Source organism: Dipodomys spectabilis, unplaced genomic scaffold (genome assembly GCF_019054845.1).
Source record: "Dipodomys spectabilis isolate Male_0828 unplaced genomic scaffold, ASM1905484v1 ptg000783l, whole genome shotgun sequence".
Classification (NCBI taxonomy): domain Eukaryota; kingdom Metazoa; phylum Chordata; class Mammalia; order Rodentia; family Heteromyidae; genus Dipodomys; species Dipodomys spectabilis.
Genome location: NW_024871460.1, coordinates 20,588,146 through 20,605,084, shown reverse-complemented (window position 1 = coordinate 20,605,084; position 16,939 = coordinate 20,588,146). Strand labels below are relative to the sequence as shown.

The 16,939-nt window shown below is 35.5% G+C and overlaps 1 protein-coding gene across 2 annotated transcripts in view; it reads left to right on the top strand.

The window, feature by feature from the left end:
• Vps13b (vacuolar protein sorting 13 homolog B) overlaps positions 1 to 16,939 on the top strand; it is a 505,216-nt gene that overhangs the window by 37,808 nt on the left and 450,469 nt on the right. For both annotated transcript variants that reach the window (XM_042673185.1, XM_042673186.1), the window contains exons 7-12: positions 972 to 1,146; positions 2,822 to 3,090; positions 12,539 to 12,634; positions 13,062 to 13,184; positions 13,661 to 13,798; positions 15,212 to 15,299. In XM_042673185.1, the coding sequence (XP_042529119.1) occupies positions 972 to 1,146; positions 2,822 to 3,090; positions 12,539 to 12,634; positions 13,062 to 13,184; positions 13,661 to 13,798; positions 15,212 to 15,299 (889 nt within the window). The remainder of the gene's footprint in view (positions 1 to 971; positions 1,147 to 2,821; positions 3,091 to 12,538; positions 12,635 to 13,061; positions 13,185 to 13,660; positions 13,799 to 15,211; positions 15,300 to 16,939) is intronic.

Here is a 16,939-nt window from a genome sequence, read left to right as displayed (position 1 = left end):
TGGATGCAGTATATTCTATTTGGTAGTAATTAAATCTTATTTTTAAAACACTGATTCTTAGTGTTAATTTTGTTACATTTAAATATATTTAAAATTTGTCTGAAGAATTGTTGAAAATACATTTTATTTGATTTTTTATTCTTTTTTATTGTAAAAATGTACAGAGGGGTTACAGTTACATGAGTAGGGTAATGAGTACATTTCATAGTAAGCATTGTTACCTCCTCCTTTATTTTCCCCCTACCATTACTTCCCTCCGTACATCCCCTACTCTTCCTGCCTTCCAGTCTCCCTACCCCCTACCTGGACATTGTAAAGTTCATTTTCAGTATAGTGTCCTGTACATGTTGTCACAATGGGTCAGCCTGAATCCCCATTTAAGCATTCTGCAATATCCCTTCCCTTTCCCAAATTACAAAAATACATATACAAGGTGCAGAGCACCAGCATCGTGATTTTATATTTTTGAAAACAACACTTTTATTATTTCTGTGCTCATAAGTTATAGCCTTTTATAATTTTAGGATGCATTATATTGTTTTAAGTTAACAAAATTGGTAAGAATGATCAAACTTTTACTAACATGACATCATTAAACTTTATTACTAGATTTGATATATCATGTGTATTTATATTGTGAGGTAGAAATGCTATTGTATTCTTTAGTAATTGGTTATATATTTTTGTAGAATAATTATCTGGGGAATCTAATATGAATATATCTTCTAAGTATTCTATTTGTGTCTGTAATTTGACTTTTTCTAATTTTTATCTAATGTTTATTGATACAGTAAAATTTACTCAATTTGTAAGATTATAGCATAGATATTATTTTGACTTAATTATGACAAATGTTTGGGGCGTCAGTGCTTTCTGATACTTTATATTAAGACTTTTAAAATTTATGTACTTATCTAAAAAGATTCCTATAAGATGTTTTTTGTTGGTGTTTTTGTTTCTCCAATATACAGATTCATACTTTAGTAGAGAGTTTAAAACTTTCTATCACAGATCAACAGCTGCCTATGTTTATCCGTATAATGCAGCTTGGGATTGCTCTTTACTATGGAGAAATAGGCAATTTTAGAGATTGTGAAACAGAGGACCCTACCTGTCACAGTAAAGACATGTTAGGAAACATTACAGGTAAGTATAACAAAAACTTAATTTAGAACTGTTGCTCGTACAAAGTTCTTACAAATACAGTAGACTGAATTATATGCTTTATTTTGTTGTTTGCTACTAGTTCAGTGTAACAGGTTAAAGTAAGGAAAAATGGAGGAGAGAGAAGCATTTCCTATTTCCCATGCAAGTAAAGAATGTTAAGGACTCAAAATGGTAGCTCTTCTTGCCTGTAGCTTTTATACTTTGTGTACTGGCAGTACACTGGTCTAAGTCTTCTAGCAATCCCCAAGCATTGTTTGGGGGTGGCTGATAGGGAAAATGAGTGAGTTTTAGAGCTTCCTTTTTGCCAGGCCTTTTATCTTTCTGTCTCTACTCTTTTATGAAGAATTTTGTGGTTTTTACCATTTCAAAGGAGAAGGCAGAATTAGGTCCCCTCTTTAGTCTCCCTGGTTATGTAAATTGGCATCTAAAAAGAGGTATGGTAGGAGGGGAGCTTGTTTTTTCAGTTTACTTCCTTGTTTCAGCTTCCAAGTCTACTCCTTTTGCTATTGGTTAAAAATATTGTTAATTTCTTTGTCTCCTCATCTACCTGTCTTACTTCAGTAGCATCATTTGACCCTTTTCGGCTCTCCCCCCCCCCCCCCCCCCCCCAAATAGCTCTACTTGTTTACATTCCCATCAAGGAATGATTGCTCCAGTTGCTCTGTATCTTTATAAAAGCAGTACTGTCCCGATGGTTTTTTTTTTCCTGCATTCTGATGAATGTATTGTGGTGTCTTTGTATGTGTGTTGGGGGGTGGGTGTGGGTTGAATTCTGTTCCTGAGCTTTTGTGCTCAAGACTAAGGATCTACCACTTGAACCACAGAGCTTTTTACTGATTAACTGGAGATAAGACTTTCCTGCTTGGGCTAACTTTGAACCATGATCATCAGATCTCAGCCTCCTAAGTAGATAGATTTACAGGTGTTATCCACTGGCACCCAGCTCTGGTGTCTGGTATCTGCTTAACTGGCATATTTATATTTTTTAAATATCTGAAAAAACAGACGTTTGTGGCTCTTATTTCTTCAAAGAAGTAGTTGTTCCCCTAGTCCCCTCACTCTCCCCACTTCTTCTTCTTCTTTTTTTTTTTTTTTTTGGTCAGTACTAGTACTTGCTGTAGGCTGGCACTCTATCATTTGAGCCATGCCTCTAGCCTGACTTTTTGCTAATTAACTGGACATGGAGTCTTTCAGATATTTCTGTTTGGACTGGCATCCAGCTTCAATCCTTCATATCTGTTTTCTGAGTAGCTAGGATTATGAGCATGAGTCACTATTCCTGGCAACCTTCTATTTTAATGAGTTAGACAAGAGCAAAATTACTCTTTCAAAATATTAGCTTTATTTTTGTGAGGCAGGATTTTTTTTAGGTTAAAAAATAATGAAATGTTAAAGAAATAGCTTATTCTTTGTACTTATTAAACATTTAAAGTTATGTACCGCATAATATTAACTCTAACCCACAGGAACAAATTGAGAGCGTATAATATATAGAGCTGGAGAATGATAATTCTAAACTATTTCCACCAATTTCAACAAATTGATGTATGATTTATTAATATTATTATTAGAAAGTATGATGTAGAAAAAACATTTTAAAGAATTTTATGTTCTTAGTTATTCTTGATTTAAAATTCTTTAATGTGATTGATAGGTGCTGAAGATGAAACAAGAATAGATATGCAGTATCCTGCTCAGTACAAAGGCCAAGAGTTGTATTCACAACTAGATGATGAGCAGCCACAGGGATGGGTATCGTGGGCTTGGTCATTTGTTCCTGCAATTGTGAGTTATGATGATGGCGAGGAAGACTACCTGGGGCACGATTCTACACCAACCATGCATCAACAGAAAGTACAAACTCTGAAGGATCCCATTGTTTCTGTAGGATTTTACTGTACGAAGGCAACTGTGACTTTCAAAGTAGGTTTTTCTTTTACTATTAAAATATTTGTTAACATTTCATTTTGATTTCTAATTAGATTCTAGCTTAACTCATTGAATGTAACATACAATTTAAAATTTTTTCATGAAATTGTATGATCTCTCACAGATAGATTATTTGAAGTTTGATTTCTTACTATCTTTAGAGCATTTCCACTTTTCTTTTTTCTTGTCTTGTTTTCTCATCTTTTCTTCTTTTGTCTTCCCTTCTTTTTCCTTTTTCCTGTTTTTTTTTTTTTTTGTGCCAGTCCTTAGCTGTAACTCAGGGCCTAGCCACTGTCCCTGAGCTTTTTTGCTTAAAGTTAGCACTCTACTAGCTTTTTTTGTTGCTTAATTGTAGATAGTCTTACAGCTTTTCCTGCCTATGCTGGCTTTGAATAGTGATTCCCAGATTTCAGCCTTCTGAGTAGCTAGAATTATAGGTGTGAGCCAACAGTGCCCAGCCTTTTCTTTCACAGCTCACTAGCATTTTTTACAAAATTTATTTAAAAGGTCATTTATATTCAGTTACTTTTTTTCCCCTCTTAACACTGTTGTACTCTCTTAAGACAGTCCACTTAATTAGCTTTCCTTTTCCTCCACTATCTTTCCCTTCCTTTCCATTTATTAGGACATTATGAAAGAAAAATGGTGAGCAGCTAAGCATAGGGGCATAATGTTTCTGTTGATTTTGCTGGATCAGTATAGAGTTGGGGGAAGGCTTTTGTGGAGATTTCACAAATTATTATTTATTTTTTGTAGCCCTACGGAATGGTTATTTATTTTTTTGGGAACATGATTTAAAATAGGTGCATGTGAGAACATCTCACCATCTTGGCTTTTACTTCTGTATTTTATTTGGCCCATTTTACATGCTTGGTTGGTTTTCACATTCTGTGTAGCCCTGGATAGTTTGCTGTCTGTTGTGCCTTCCTAAATGAAGGAGACTTTTCTCTCCATATTCTCTTCTGACAGAACAACAAACCAATCCTGGTTTTACTGTAGTGAATGTCTCTGTGATGTCTCTGAATGTCTTGTAACTGCTACAAGCTGGGTAAAGCCATAGAGATGTTTGTGTTTATTCTTTGTCCTAAGTTTTTGTTATTTTTTTTGGAGCTATTACAAAAGCAGTTGTTTTTCTGATTTCAGCTGCTCTGTTTTCATTATTGGCATACAGAAAAGCCACTGATATTTGAGGGTTAATTTTATACCCTGCTACTTTGCCTAAATTTCAAATCAGCTTGAGTAATTTGGGAGTGGAGTTCATGGGATTCTTTAAATACAAGATCATGTCATCTGCAAAGAGGGAGAGTTTTACTCATCTTTCCCTATTTGGATCCCTTTTATGTTTGCATCTTATTGCTGTAGCTAGGCATTCTAATACTAAATAGAAGAGAAGTGGAGAGAGCGGACATCCTTGTCTCATTCCTAAGTTCAGAGGAAATGACTTTAGTTTATCACCATTAAGTATAATGCTGGCTGTAGGTTTGTCATATACAGCCTTTATTATATTGAGGAATGTTCCATGGATTTCTAGTTTTTCCAATGCCTTCATCATAAAGGGGCGTTGGATCTTGTCAAATGCTTTTTCTGCATCAATTGAGATAATCATGTGGTTCTTATCTTTGCTCTTGTTGATGTGGTGAATTATATTAATTGATTTGCGTATATTGAACCAGCTCTGCATCTTGGCACAGACTGAAATTTTCTTGATAAAGACCCAGAAACGCAACAAATCAAAAAAATGTTTGGACAAATGGGATTGCATGAAACTGCAGAGTTTCTGCATGGCAAAGGACATAGCTAGCAAGATCAATAGAAAGCCTACGGATTGGGAGAAGATCTTCACTAGCCATATAGTGGACAAAGGTCTTATATCTAAAATATACTTAGAACTCAAAAAACAAAATCCCCCAACAACAAATTCTCAAAGAAACAACTGCCCGATAAATAAGTGGGCTAAAGACTTAAAGAGAAACTTCTCTGAAGAGGAAATAAGAATGGCCAGTAGTCACATGAAGAAATGCTCAACTTCTCTAGCCATAAAAGAATAAAAATCAAAACAACATTGAGATTCCACCTCACCCCAGTTAGAATGGCTGTAATCAAGAAATCTAACCCCTCTGTACAGTATTTTCACAATAAAAAATAAATTAAAAAAAATCTAATAACAACAGATGCATTGTTGGTGGGAGTGTAAACTTGTTCAGCCACTTTGGAAAGCAGTATGGAGGTTCCTCAAAAGACTCCACATAGAGCTGCATTTACCCCAAAGATCACAAACAAGGTTATACTAAAGCTACCAGCACACCTATGTTTATTGCAGCATTATTTACCAACCCAGGTGCCCCTCAGTAGATGAATGGATCAAGAATGCATGGTATATTTATACAATGGAAGTCTAAGCTTCCATCAGAAAGAATGACATTGCCCCATTTGTTAGGAAATGGAAAGACTTGGAAAAAAATATTAAGTGAAATAAGCCAGGCCCAAAGAAACATAGGTCCCATGGTTTCCCTTATTTGCAATTACTAGTGTAAGACTAGGACAAGCAGAAAAGGTCAAAAGCTATATACAAAATAAAACCACACACCTACAGTCAGCTGATATTTGACAAAGGAACCAAAGATATACAGTGGAAAAAACACAGCCTCTTCAACTACTGGTGCTGGGAAAACTGGGAGGCCAAATGCAGAAAACTAAAAGTGGACCCCAGCCTGACACCATGCACCATCAACTCAAAATGGATTAAAGACCTTACATCAAACCTGAATCTCTGAAACTACTGCAGGATAGAGTAGGAGAAACACTTGAACTTATAGGCACAGGCAGGAGCTTCCTGAACAGAGTTCCAGGGTCACAACAAATTGGAGAGAGACTAAAAAAATGGGACTACCTTAAGATAAAAAGTTTCTGCACAGCTAAAGTTATAGCAACCAAGCTAGAAAGACAACCAACTAACTCGGAAAAAGTATTTACCAGCAATATATCAGACAAGGAGTTAATATCCAGTATATACAGGGAACTCAAGAAACTAATCCCCCCAAATCTAACAAACCAATTACTAAATGGGCAAAGGACCTAAAGAGAGACTTCTTAGAAGAAGAGATAACAATGACAAAGAAACACATGAGGAAATGTTTACCATCCCTGGTTGTAAAGGAAATGCAAATAAAGACAATCCTGAGATACTACCTTAACCAGTCAGAATGGCACACATTCTAAAGTCAGCCAACAACAAATGCTGGAGGGGATGCGGAGAAAGTGGAACCCCATTACACTGCTGGTGGGAATGTACAGTAATACAACCACTTTGGAAAGCAGTCTGGAGGGTTCTTAGAAAGCTAAATATTGACCTCCCTTATGACCCAGTCATACCACTTCTAGGCATCTATCCTGAACAACAGGAACCAGGATACAAGGACACATGCACCTCCATGTTTATTGCAGCACTGTTCAGAATAGCCAGGATATGGAAACAACCCAGATGTCCCACCACAGATGAATGAATTCAAAAATTGTGGTATCTATACACAATGGAATATTAAGCAGCCATTAGAAAGGACAAAATAATGGCATTTGCAGGGAAATCATGTTGAGCGAGGTAAGCCAAAAGCAAAGAGACAAACAGCACATGGTCTCCCTGATAAGTGGATGTTAAACCCAAAAAGTAAGGTGATATGACAAAATTAACAAGACTTAAGAAACAAAGGACTTCCACTCATCTGGTCGAATCACTACTAAATAACCCCACGCTGCTGATCACATGTATGGTATATATGAGCACACCGGAGAGAAACCAGGAGGAGGACACAGAACTAGAGGGAATTAGGGAAAAACATTAAACAGTGGAGCCCATCAGCTGCACTGGACATTGATCAAAATAAACTAAGCAACTCAATGGCAGTGATGGGAGGGAGAGAACGAGTGGGGAAGAGGGAACAGCTGATGCTATGCAAAGCAAAAGAAATGTACACACACCCAATGTGGAAGAAATAACTGTATTGTCAAAGCTCACAGAACTCATAAATGTTATAGACCACGATAGACAATTTGCCCCATGAAACTTAGAATGTGTTTGTGACTTTAAGCATCCCTATCCCACAATACTGTGAAATTTGGGAAAATATATAATCACTTAATCACAATAAAAATTTGAAGAAAAAAAAACTATGTACATATGACCATATAAGATGATGTTAAGTGAAATGAACCCCAAGATAGGGACACAAGTGGTTTTTTTTTCTTGCTATTGTTTTTAACATATTTAAAATGTACTATGTGATATATTTTTTTTTCTCTTGGATGTTCTTCCTCCACAGAATAGCCCCCGTTTTTTTTTTTTTTTTTTTTTTTTTGGTCGGTCGTGGGGCTTGAACTGTGGGCCTGGGCGCTGTCCCTCAGCTCTTCAGCTCAAGGCGAGCGCTCTACCACTTGAGCTACAGCGCCACTTCCGGTTTTCTGGTGGTTTATTGGAGATAGGAGTCTCACGGTCTCTCCTGCCCGGGCTGGCTTTGAACCGTGATCCTCAGATCTCAGCCTCCTGAGTAGCTAGGATTACAGGCGTGAGCCACCAGCGCCCGGCTTAGCCCCCGTTTTCACTGTATTTGATGTCAGTGCCCTGCATCTTGTGTGTGTGTGTGTGTGTGTGTGTGTGTATTTCAAATTTGGGAGGGGAAGGGAAATAACAAAATGCTGAAATGAGGATACAGGTTGACCCATTATAACAATGAGATGCACAAGACATTATGTTGAAAACAAACTTTACAACTTGGTGAGGGGGAGGAGTTGGGGAGGTGGATTGGGAAGGGATGGTAGGGGAAATACAAAGGAAGAGGTAGCAATGCCCCATAGGAAATGTACTGATGACCTTACTCATGTAACTGTAACTCCTCTGTACATACTTTTACAGTAAAATATAAAAATAAAAATGGAGGGAGGAATAGTGAGTGTATCAGTAACAGGAAGATTATGCAATTTAAAATTGGATGGTCAGGAAAGGCCTTATAGGGAAGGAAATCTTTAAGAAATGGCTTGTTAAGGAGGATGTCTTGTGAATATGTAGGAAATGGAAAAGGGATACAGACGATGTGCACTCATTTTCATAATAGCACAAATTGAAATGGCCAAAAGTATAAACAATTTAAATGCTATACATATGGTAGAATATTATTGAGCCATAAAGGAAGTTCTGATAAATGCTTGAATATTTTGTTAAGTGAAATGAGCCTGACACGAAAGGACTAGTATTGTATAATTATACTTCTATAAAGTATGTAGAAGAAAAAAATTCAGGGGCTGGGAAGGTGGCTCAGTAGTAGAGCGCTTGCCTTGCATGCATGAGGCCCTGGGTTCGATTCCTCAGCACCACATAAGCAGAAAAAAAAGCCGGAAGTAGCACTGTGGCTCAAGTGGTAGAGCACTAGCCTTGAGCTGAAGAGCTGAGGGACAGTGCCCAGGCCCAGAGTTCAGGCCCACGACCGGACCCAAAAAAAAAAAAAAAAAAAAGAAAAATTCACAGTGGCAGAATGTAGAATAGAGATCCAAAATTAAGAGAATTGGGAGTGGGGAGTCAGTGCCTAACTGGTGAGACAATGTAAAAGTTATACAATGTAAAGTGTTATACAACATAGTGTATATAATGCCTATGAATTGTACACTGATACATAATTAAACTATCAAATTTTATATATTTTTCCATGCAAAATAAGGCACTTATAAAATGCAAATGACGCTATAGGAGTTAACAGAAAAGATTCTTTTAATAATTTTTTATCATAAAAAGAGTTATAGAAACGGGAACCATGGTTATTCATGAATATAAGTGATTAGGTAGATGGGATGGTAGAGAGGCTTTTAGAAATTATCTTTTAATTGTTTTCATCTTTGATGAGTTTTCTTAACTCAGGATAAAGTTGGGAGAGAAAGATAAAGGCTTGAGGAAAGAAAAGGAATATAGTTATCTTAGGGAAAATGCGAAGTACATGATTTTTGACTGTAGTAATAATGTTTATTAGGAATACTATGGTCTAGTAGATAAAAGTGATCCTGAGCTTATAAGACATGCCAGTCACTGGAGTTTTGTTTTTTTTTCTGGTCATTTATTCATTCTACCACTTGAATAAAGATGAACAATGAAAAGAAGTAAGTGGATTTGATCATTGGAGGAGAGGGGGTGAATAAACAGTGACCAAACTTTAGGAGTGACAATTTCTGTGGATATTGAAACCATCAAGAATTATGTCAGTGGTAATGTTGGAGAGAGTCTAGGACTAAAATACTTATAGAATGAATAGAGTGGCTTAGGGATTGATTATAACTGCATCAAGGAAGGATTGGTGGGTCTTATCCCATATTTTTCAGTGTGGAAAGTTTTGAAAAATGCTCCTATAAACAATTGAATACTATTTTCTACTACATAATATTAATCAGATAAAGACTAAATGAACACTTTCTTAAAAAATTTTGTTAGGATTTTTACTTAGTAAGTGATTTTTCATATCATTCGCTCTTGCTCTTAGTCTGCTTGACCTTTAAATGCTGGCATTTGAGGTTTGGTTTTTGTTCCTATCATCTTATCTGCTTGTCCTGAAATAGATGTAATCTGATCATCCTATAAATATGCTCATGGAATATCAAATGTGTGTTTCCATTCTTTACCATAAGCTTTAGAATTCAACTGCCTGTTTTGTGCCATTATTTGCATAACTAATATTGAACAACATACATAAAACAAATGCTGGATTTTTCTCTGCAGTCTTCCTTTCCCCTTAAGTTTCTACAATTTATTCAATTTTGCAACATTATCCACTTAATTACTGAGACTTTGACATTACTTTTATCTTTTTCTCACCATATCCATTCTGGCATTCTGCCAGCTGACCTGTTAAGTCACTTCTTATGAGCTTTAATGCTACCCATAGACCTTTTGGTCTCAGTAGTCTAGGCTGTGATTTTTCAAACATAAGTTTTTGATTAAAGTCAATGATTGCTAATTAGGTTCTATCTTTTCTGATGAATTTTACCAGCTGACTTTAAATTTGAAATTATTCAAGTACATTTCTACTAATCTTTTGATGGAAAGAATTGTATTAATCTGAGTATCCTAAGATAAGTATATATATATAAAACATTTATAGAGTTTTGGGTACTATTTGTTATTGTTCAGTATATCTTTTTAAAGTTTTAAAGCATTTATGTTTTTCAAAGATTTGTCTAAGGGAAATATGTTGATGTTTAGGAGGAAAACATTAGAATTCATTGTTTGGCTTGGATTTGAAGAATGTATGGAATTAATTTGTGGTTCATATTTTGGTTAGAAAATAAGGTCATGTTTCTACATTAGCATTTTGAAGAGTTGATATCAGTCCAACAAGAATCATGCCAAATTAAATGTAACATTTTTCCAATAATGTTTAAAATTGTTCCTGTAACTTTCAGTCCTTTTAATCAATTAATTGCTTTTTTTCTGCAGTAATTGTAGGCAGCTGAGTTTAAAAAAAATGAACCTTATTTCAATGTTTTATCTTTAAGAATTTCACTTTAAAATACCAACTTTGACTATTCCAGTGCTAGAAACCTCCAAGAAATAAGGGATTATATTATATGAGAAGTATAACATATAGAAAATGAGAATGATTAGTTGGTTCTCAATGTAAATATAAAACATTTAAAATTTTAATTTTGGTTTAGCAACTTTTACTTAGCTAAAGTGAATCTTTGAGAGAGAGAGAGGGAGTGTATATGTGTGTGTGTGTGTGTGTGTGTGTGTAAACACACACTCAGGGCCTCAGCTCTTGCTTAGCTCTTTTTTTTGGGGAGGGGGTGCGTCTGGTTGTAGGGCCTGAACTCTGGGCCTGGGTGCTGTCCCTCAGCTCTTCAGCTCAAGGCTAGCGCTCTACCACTTGAGCCACAGCGCCATCTCCGGCTTTTTTCTTTTTGCTTATATGGTGCCGAGGAATCGAACCCAAGGCCTCAGGCATGCAAGGCAAGCGCTCTACCACTGAGCCGCCTTTCCAGCCCTCTTGCTTAGCTCTTATTGTCAAGGTGATGTACAGAGGTTTCAGTTACATAAGTATTGAGTACATTTCTTGTCAGCCTTTTAGCTCTTTTTTTCATGTGTCACTAGATTACTTAATTCATAAAATTACTTAAGATTCCTTTAAATCGTAAACCTGAGAGCCACAGTTCAAAGAGTAGAGCTGTTAGTTATTTAGTAAAATGATCATCATCACCAGTTAAAAATTGTCTATATATATATTTGGAAGTCAGTAATTCTATTATATGTTGGAAAACTAGACCAGTGTAGGAAATCTCTGATCTATGTGAATTATTTAGAAGCTAACCTGTTGCTCAACTTTCTTGCTCATAGCTGGCTGTTTACTACTTGAACCACATATCTAGTCTGACATTTTGCTGGTTAATTGGACATGGACTTTTCTGTCCAGACTGACTTTGGACAACTTACTCAATTTCTCCTGTTGTTATGCTACATTACACTACTCATGCATTTGCCACACTACAAGTCAAGACTGGTGCATTATTGTTAAATACTTGACTGATTTTCATAATTTTTTTTTTTTTTTTGGGTCCAGTTGTGGAACCTGAACTCTGGGCCTGGGCGCTGTCCCTCAGCTTTCAGCTCAAGGCTAGTGCTCTACCACTTGAGCCACAGCGTCACTTCCGGCTTTTTTCTTTTTGCTTATGTGGTGCTGAGGAATTGAACCCAGGGCCTCATGCATGCAAGGCAAGCACTCTACCACTGAACCACCTTCCCAGCCCCATAATTTTTTTTTTTAATACTAAAGTGGGATGCCATAATGCATTTGGAGAAGCACATTTAAAGTAATTCAAATTATCTGAAGTTTGATACTTCTAAATATATGTTATAAAATTCCTGGTAGCAAAAGTAATTTATTTTCTTTTATGACCATCTGAGTAGGTATTTCCTATATAGCCTGAACTCAGTAAGTACTTAATGACTGAATAAGATATAGGATGAGATCTCTTTTGACAGTGAACATCTATGGGTCCTACATCCCTTCGAGGAACCTAGAAAGTTTGATTGAATTTATTCAAAGCTTTCTTTTAAAAAATTATTCTTGGAAATGATTGAATTTAGACATATTGAGTATATTATGAAAGTGAAATTAGGGTTATAAGATATGTAAATTTTTGACTTATTTAATGATTGGCACTCTTACTGCATATAGCTTTCACTTTTTAAAGCAGTACTGACTTAAATGGGGTTTAAATAAGTTAGGCCAGCATATTCAACTTCTGTTCCATGAAAAATCTGTTACACCTGTTTTGTTGCACCTGTTTTCCTGCTTAATAATGAAATTTCCTGAATCTTAAAATTGGCTGTTTTCATCAAGTCATCATAAAATGATAGTTTATTGCCATTTAAGAGTAGTGTTGATTTACTTTATATTCCTATATTTCTTAGCTCACTGAAATGCAAGCTGAAAGTAGCTATTACAGTCCCCAAAAAGTAAAATCTAAAGAAGTATTGTGTTGGGAACAAGAAGGAACTACAATTGAGGTAAGCTTTCAACATCTTAATGTTTTGAATGTTCTTAAAGTTAATATGCATTCTGTCATAGTAGTTTATTTAAAATATTCTTATAGTTTCATGTTTCTAATTTAGTAACTACTATTGGTTAAGATAAATATTCCTTTAACAAATACTTTATTGTAATATATAACAAGAATTGATTTCATTTAACTTGTATGTGTGTGAATACTAGGTGTGTATTTATAATCGTGAAGTGCCAATAATTACAGATACAAAGGCTGAAGATCCACAGGCAGGAACAGTTTCTTTAATAGAGTTTATGATCAAAGGACAGTATGTTTGGAAAGGCCATAGCCCTAAAGATGTTTGACTAATTTATAAATTCTTCAAGGAAAGCCTGTAACATTTTTGTTAAATTCATATTCTAGTTCTAACCTTCTTCTTCTTCTTATAGGCTCTTATGATGGGAGAGCCTTTCTTTGACTGCCAGATTGGGTTTGTAGGTTGCAGAGCCATGTGTCTGAAAGGAATTATGGGGGTTAAAGATTTTGAAGAAAATATGAACAGAAGTGAAACTGTAAGTCAGAAACTTTTCTTTCCTGTTGAATGGGAGCTTCTTTGTACAACTATTTAAAGATAATTTAAAGAACCCTTTCCTTTCTTCTTTTTTTGACTAGAATGCAGAAATAATGAATTTTCTCAACCATATAAAAAAGACTTCCTGTCTTTGTCTTGAGATAGGAGGTTTTTTTTGTGTGTGTCTATTTTTTCTATAAGAAACTAGAACTCAGCAATTAGTACCTATACAGTAGTTCCAAATACTTTCTAGTTCATAATTTTTTTTTTTGTTTATGGCAACTACTAGGAGTTTATTTTTGGTTTGGTGAAATGAAATATACACTTGAAATGGAGACAGCATTCCTTGTCTGTTGATAAGATCTCAAGTTATAATAATGTGTGTTGGGTGAATGGGTGTTAACAAAACCAAGGTTTTATTTTCTAAAGCAGAATAATGAATTTTACTCCTGTTCAAAATTTTATATTGGTTTTCAGGAAGCATGTTTCTTCATTTGTGGTGAAAATCTGAGTACAAAAGGTTTGACATACCTTACAAATTCATTATTTGATTATCGAAGCCCAGAAAATAATGGTACCCGTGCAGAATTTATCTTGGATGCAACTCATCATAAGGTCAGATGATATATACTTGAGCCATATTCTAGGCAGCAATTGAGTTGACATATTGTGGAAATACTTGTCTTTGCCTTCTTTGTCCTGGAATAGTGTCTTCAGAAATGCTAATTGCAGCTGGGCACCCATGGCTCACGCCTGTAATCCTAGCTACTCAGGAGACTGAGATCTTAGGATTGCGGTTCAAAGCCAGCCTGGGCAGAAAAGTTCGTGAGACTCTTATCTCCAATAAACCACTAGAAAACTGGAAGTGGCCCCGTGGCTCAAGTGGTAGAGTGCTCACCTTGAGCTGAAGTGTGTAGGGACAGCATTTAAGCCCAGAGTTCAAGTCCCACGACCAACAAAAAAAAAAGAAAAAAGCTAATTGCTTATTGAAATTTTTTGACTTTCATCTACATATAGAAATGATTAAGAAATGCATAGAAAATGTTTAGTTGTATGTCTTATATAAACATAGTTTGTTTACTCATGTTCTACTGTTCAAATAGTCAAGAAAGGAACATGTAGAGTTATCTTTATTAGTTAATGTAAACCCCAGAGTGTGGGATTGATGAGAAGGAAAGAATTTGACTTGATACCATGTATGCCTTTTAGCATAGTCTGAAAATTTTACTTCAGATTATACTATTTATGGAATTTTAATAAATTTATAGAATAAATAAAAAATGAAAATGTTACTTGAAGATTTAATAGAATGTATATTTTACATGTTAACCTTTTCATTGAGATTTACTTGCATAGTTCATATGTGCTGGGAAGGTGGCTCAGTGGTAGAGTGCTTTGCCTACGAGGCATGAAGTCCTGGGTTTGATTCCTCAATACCACATACACAGAAAAGCCAGAAGTGGTGTTGTGGCTCTAGTGATATAGTGCTAGCCTTGAGTAAAAGAAGCTCAGGCACTGTGCCCAGGTCCTGAGTTCAAGCCCCAGGACTGTCCCCCTTCTACCCTCCCCCCCAAATCAGTTCATAGTTCAAAGTAAACAATTCAGTATTACTGTTAAGTAACAAACATTGAGACTAGTGAATGTTCAGTGTTTGGACTGTTTCATATAAATAAGTGTGTTAAAGATCTAGTTTTAAGAACTAACACTATTCAAAGTATACATTATTAGGTATTTTGTGGTGATGTTAAAGGTCAAGAGTGTATTATCTACTCTTACTAAAGATAATCATTAACTAGACATTGATAAAGTAGTCAAAATGTTGTAAAATTATGGGTGTCTTTTGTATGCTCCATACAATGGTAGAAATACCATTACCTTTCTTGAGAAAGAATATAGGATAACCTGTATCTAGTTTTGTTTTGGCCATTGTTTTGAGTTGATACAATGTATAAAAGGATATGTGTCTGCCCTGACAGGTTTTAACAGTTTCTTATATAAAACATTGTGCTTGCATTGCTTTGTTGGCAGGAGACTTACACTGAGATTGCTGGAATGCAAAGATTTGGAGCTTTTTATATGGATTACCTCTATACAATGGAAAACACTAGTGTCAAAGGTATTAGTTTCTTTTTGGCTTATGTTTGTCTTTCCTTGAAAAACCGTAACTCCTTAGAGTCAGTTGGCTCCTGAATGGTTTGTACTCTGTTAGATTCACCTTTGTACTTTTGGAATGGTTTAATTTTAATGTTGTATTAGAATTTTCCTGGCTTTTTTAGCATTTTAAATCCTTTCCTTTTATAGTTGACTGAAAATAGGTTTGTGAATTAATATTCATATGTATTTAGCATTAACATTTTTTTAGGTCAGTTTTTATTTTGCATTGTTAAAAAGACACATTTTCTTTTCTGCATTAAGTATACTTATGTATATTTTTTGGTTGGTTGTGGGGCTTGAACTCAGGGCCTAGGCATTGTCCCTGACCTCTTTTGCTTAAGGATAGTACTCTACCACTTTGATGCACAGTGCCACTTCCAGCATTTTGAAGCCTACATAGTCCTATTAAGAGAGAGTTTCTTGTTTCAATCAGAAAAATAGGACTAAATTTCAGAGATTATAGATTTTATTTCTTTTTTTAAAAAAATGATACGTAGTTGTTTAAAGGAGTTTTATTTCAACATGTCAGTTCATAAAATTTATTTTGTTAGGAAGCAAATACTGTTTTTAAAATTTTTATTAATATTTAATGTATACATTCAGATATGGTGAAATTATTTCAATCTTTTTTATATTGAAAATGATAAGTTATGTTTTTTGTTATTTTTCATATTTAAACTAAAGATTTCTGGTTGGCATGATTGTATATACCTGAAATCCCAGCATATGGAATTTGGAGGCAAGAGGATTTCAAATTTGAAATTAGGCTAGGCTAGTGAGATGCTGTTTCCCAAAAGAATCACGGACCAGAGATATAGCTCACTGATCGAGTACTTCCTTAGAATATGCAAGGCCTTGGGTTCTATTCTCAGTAACACACACACACACACACACACACACACACACACACACACGCACACACACACACACACACACACACACACACACAACAATACACACATATACACAATTCTTTGTGACAGGTAATTACCACTAAGACCCAGTGAGTTGTGGTAATTGATATGCTTGGTGATATGAATGCAAAAAAGAACAGTATGTTTCTCAAGAAGCCAACAGATAGTGCTAAACGAGGGATGTAAACATGTCTGCATATTAAGAATAGTAGTATAAATAGGGAGTAGGAAAGATCCAGTTAAGAAATATAGCTTTTATTTGAAGTGCCAAATATTTCACAGAGGATTATCTTGAAAGATTGTTTTGTTTTGTTTTTGATTTTTAAGGCAGAGAGGAGAAAAGAGCACTACTTTTCTGCTTTTCCCTTTGGTATTTTCCCTTTGGTATTTGGTTTCATTGGACAGTAAGATTCATCTCTTTCCCTTTTCTCTTTTATGGTTAGCTCATTTTTTTTTTTTTTTTTGGTCAGTCGTAGGGTTTGAATTCCGGGCCTGCGCACTGTCCATCAGCTCTTCAGCTCAAGGCTAGTGCTCTACCACTTGAGCCACAGTGCCACTTCGGCCTTTTCTGTGTATGTGGTGTGGTTGAATCGAACCTGGGGCTTCATGCATGTGAGGCAAGCACTCTATCACTGAGCCACCTTCAATGTGATCTCATTCATTTCCTTGGATTTATTTATTTTTAAGC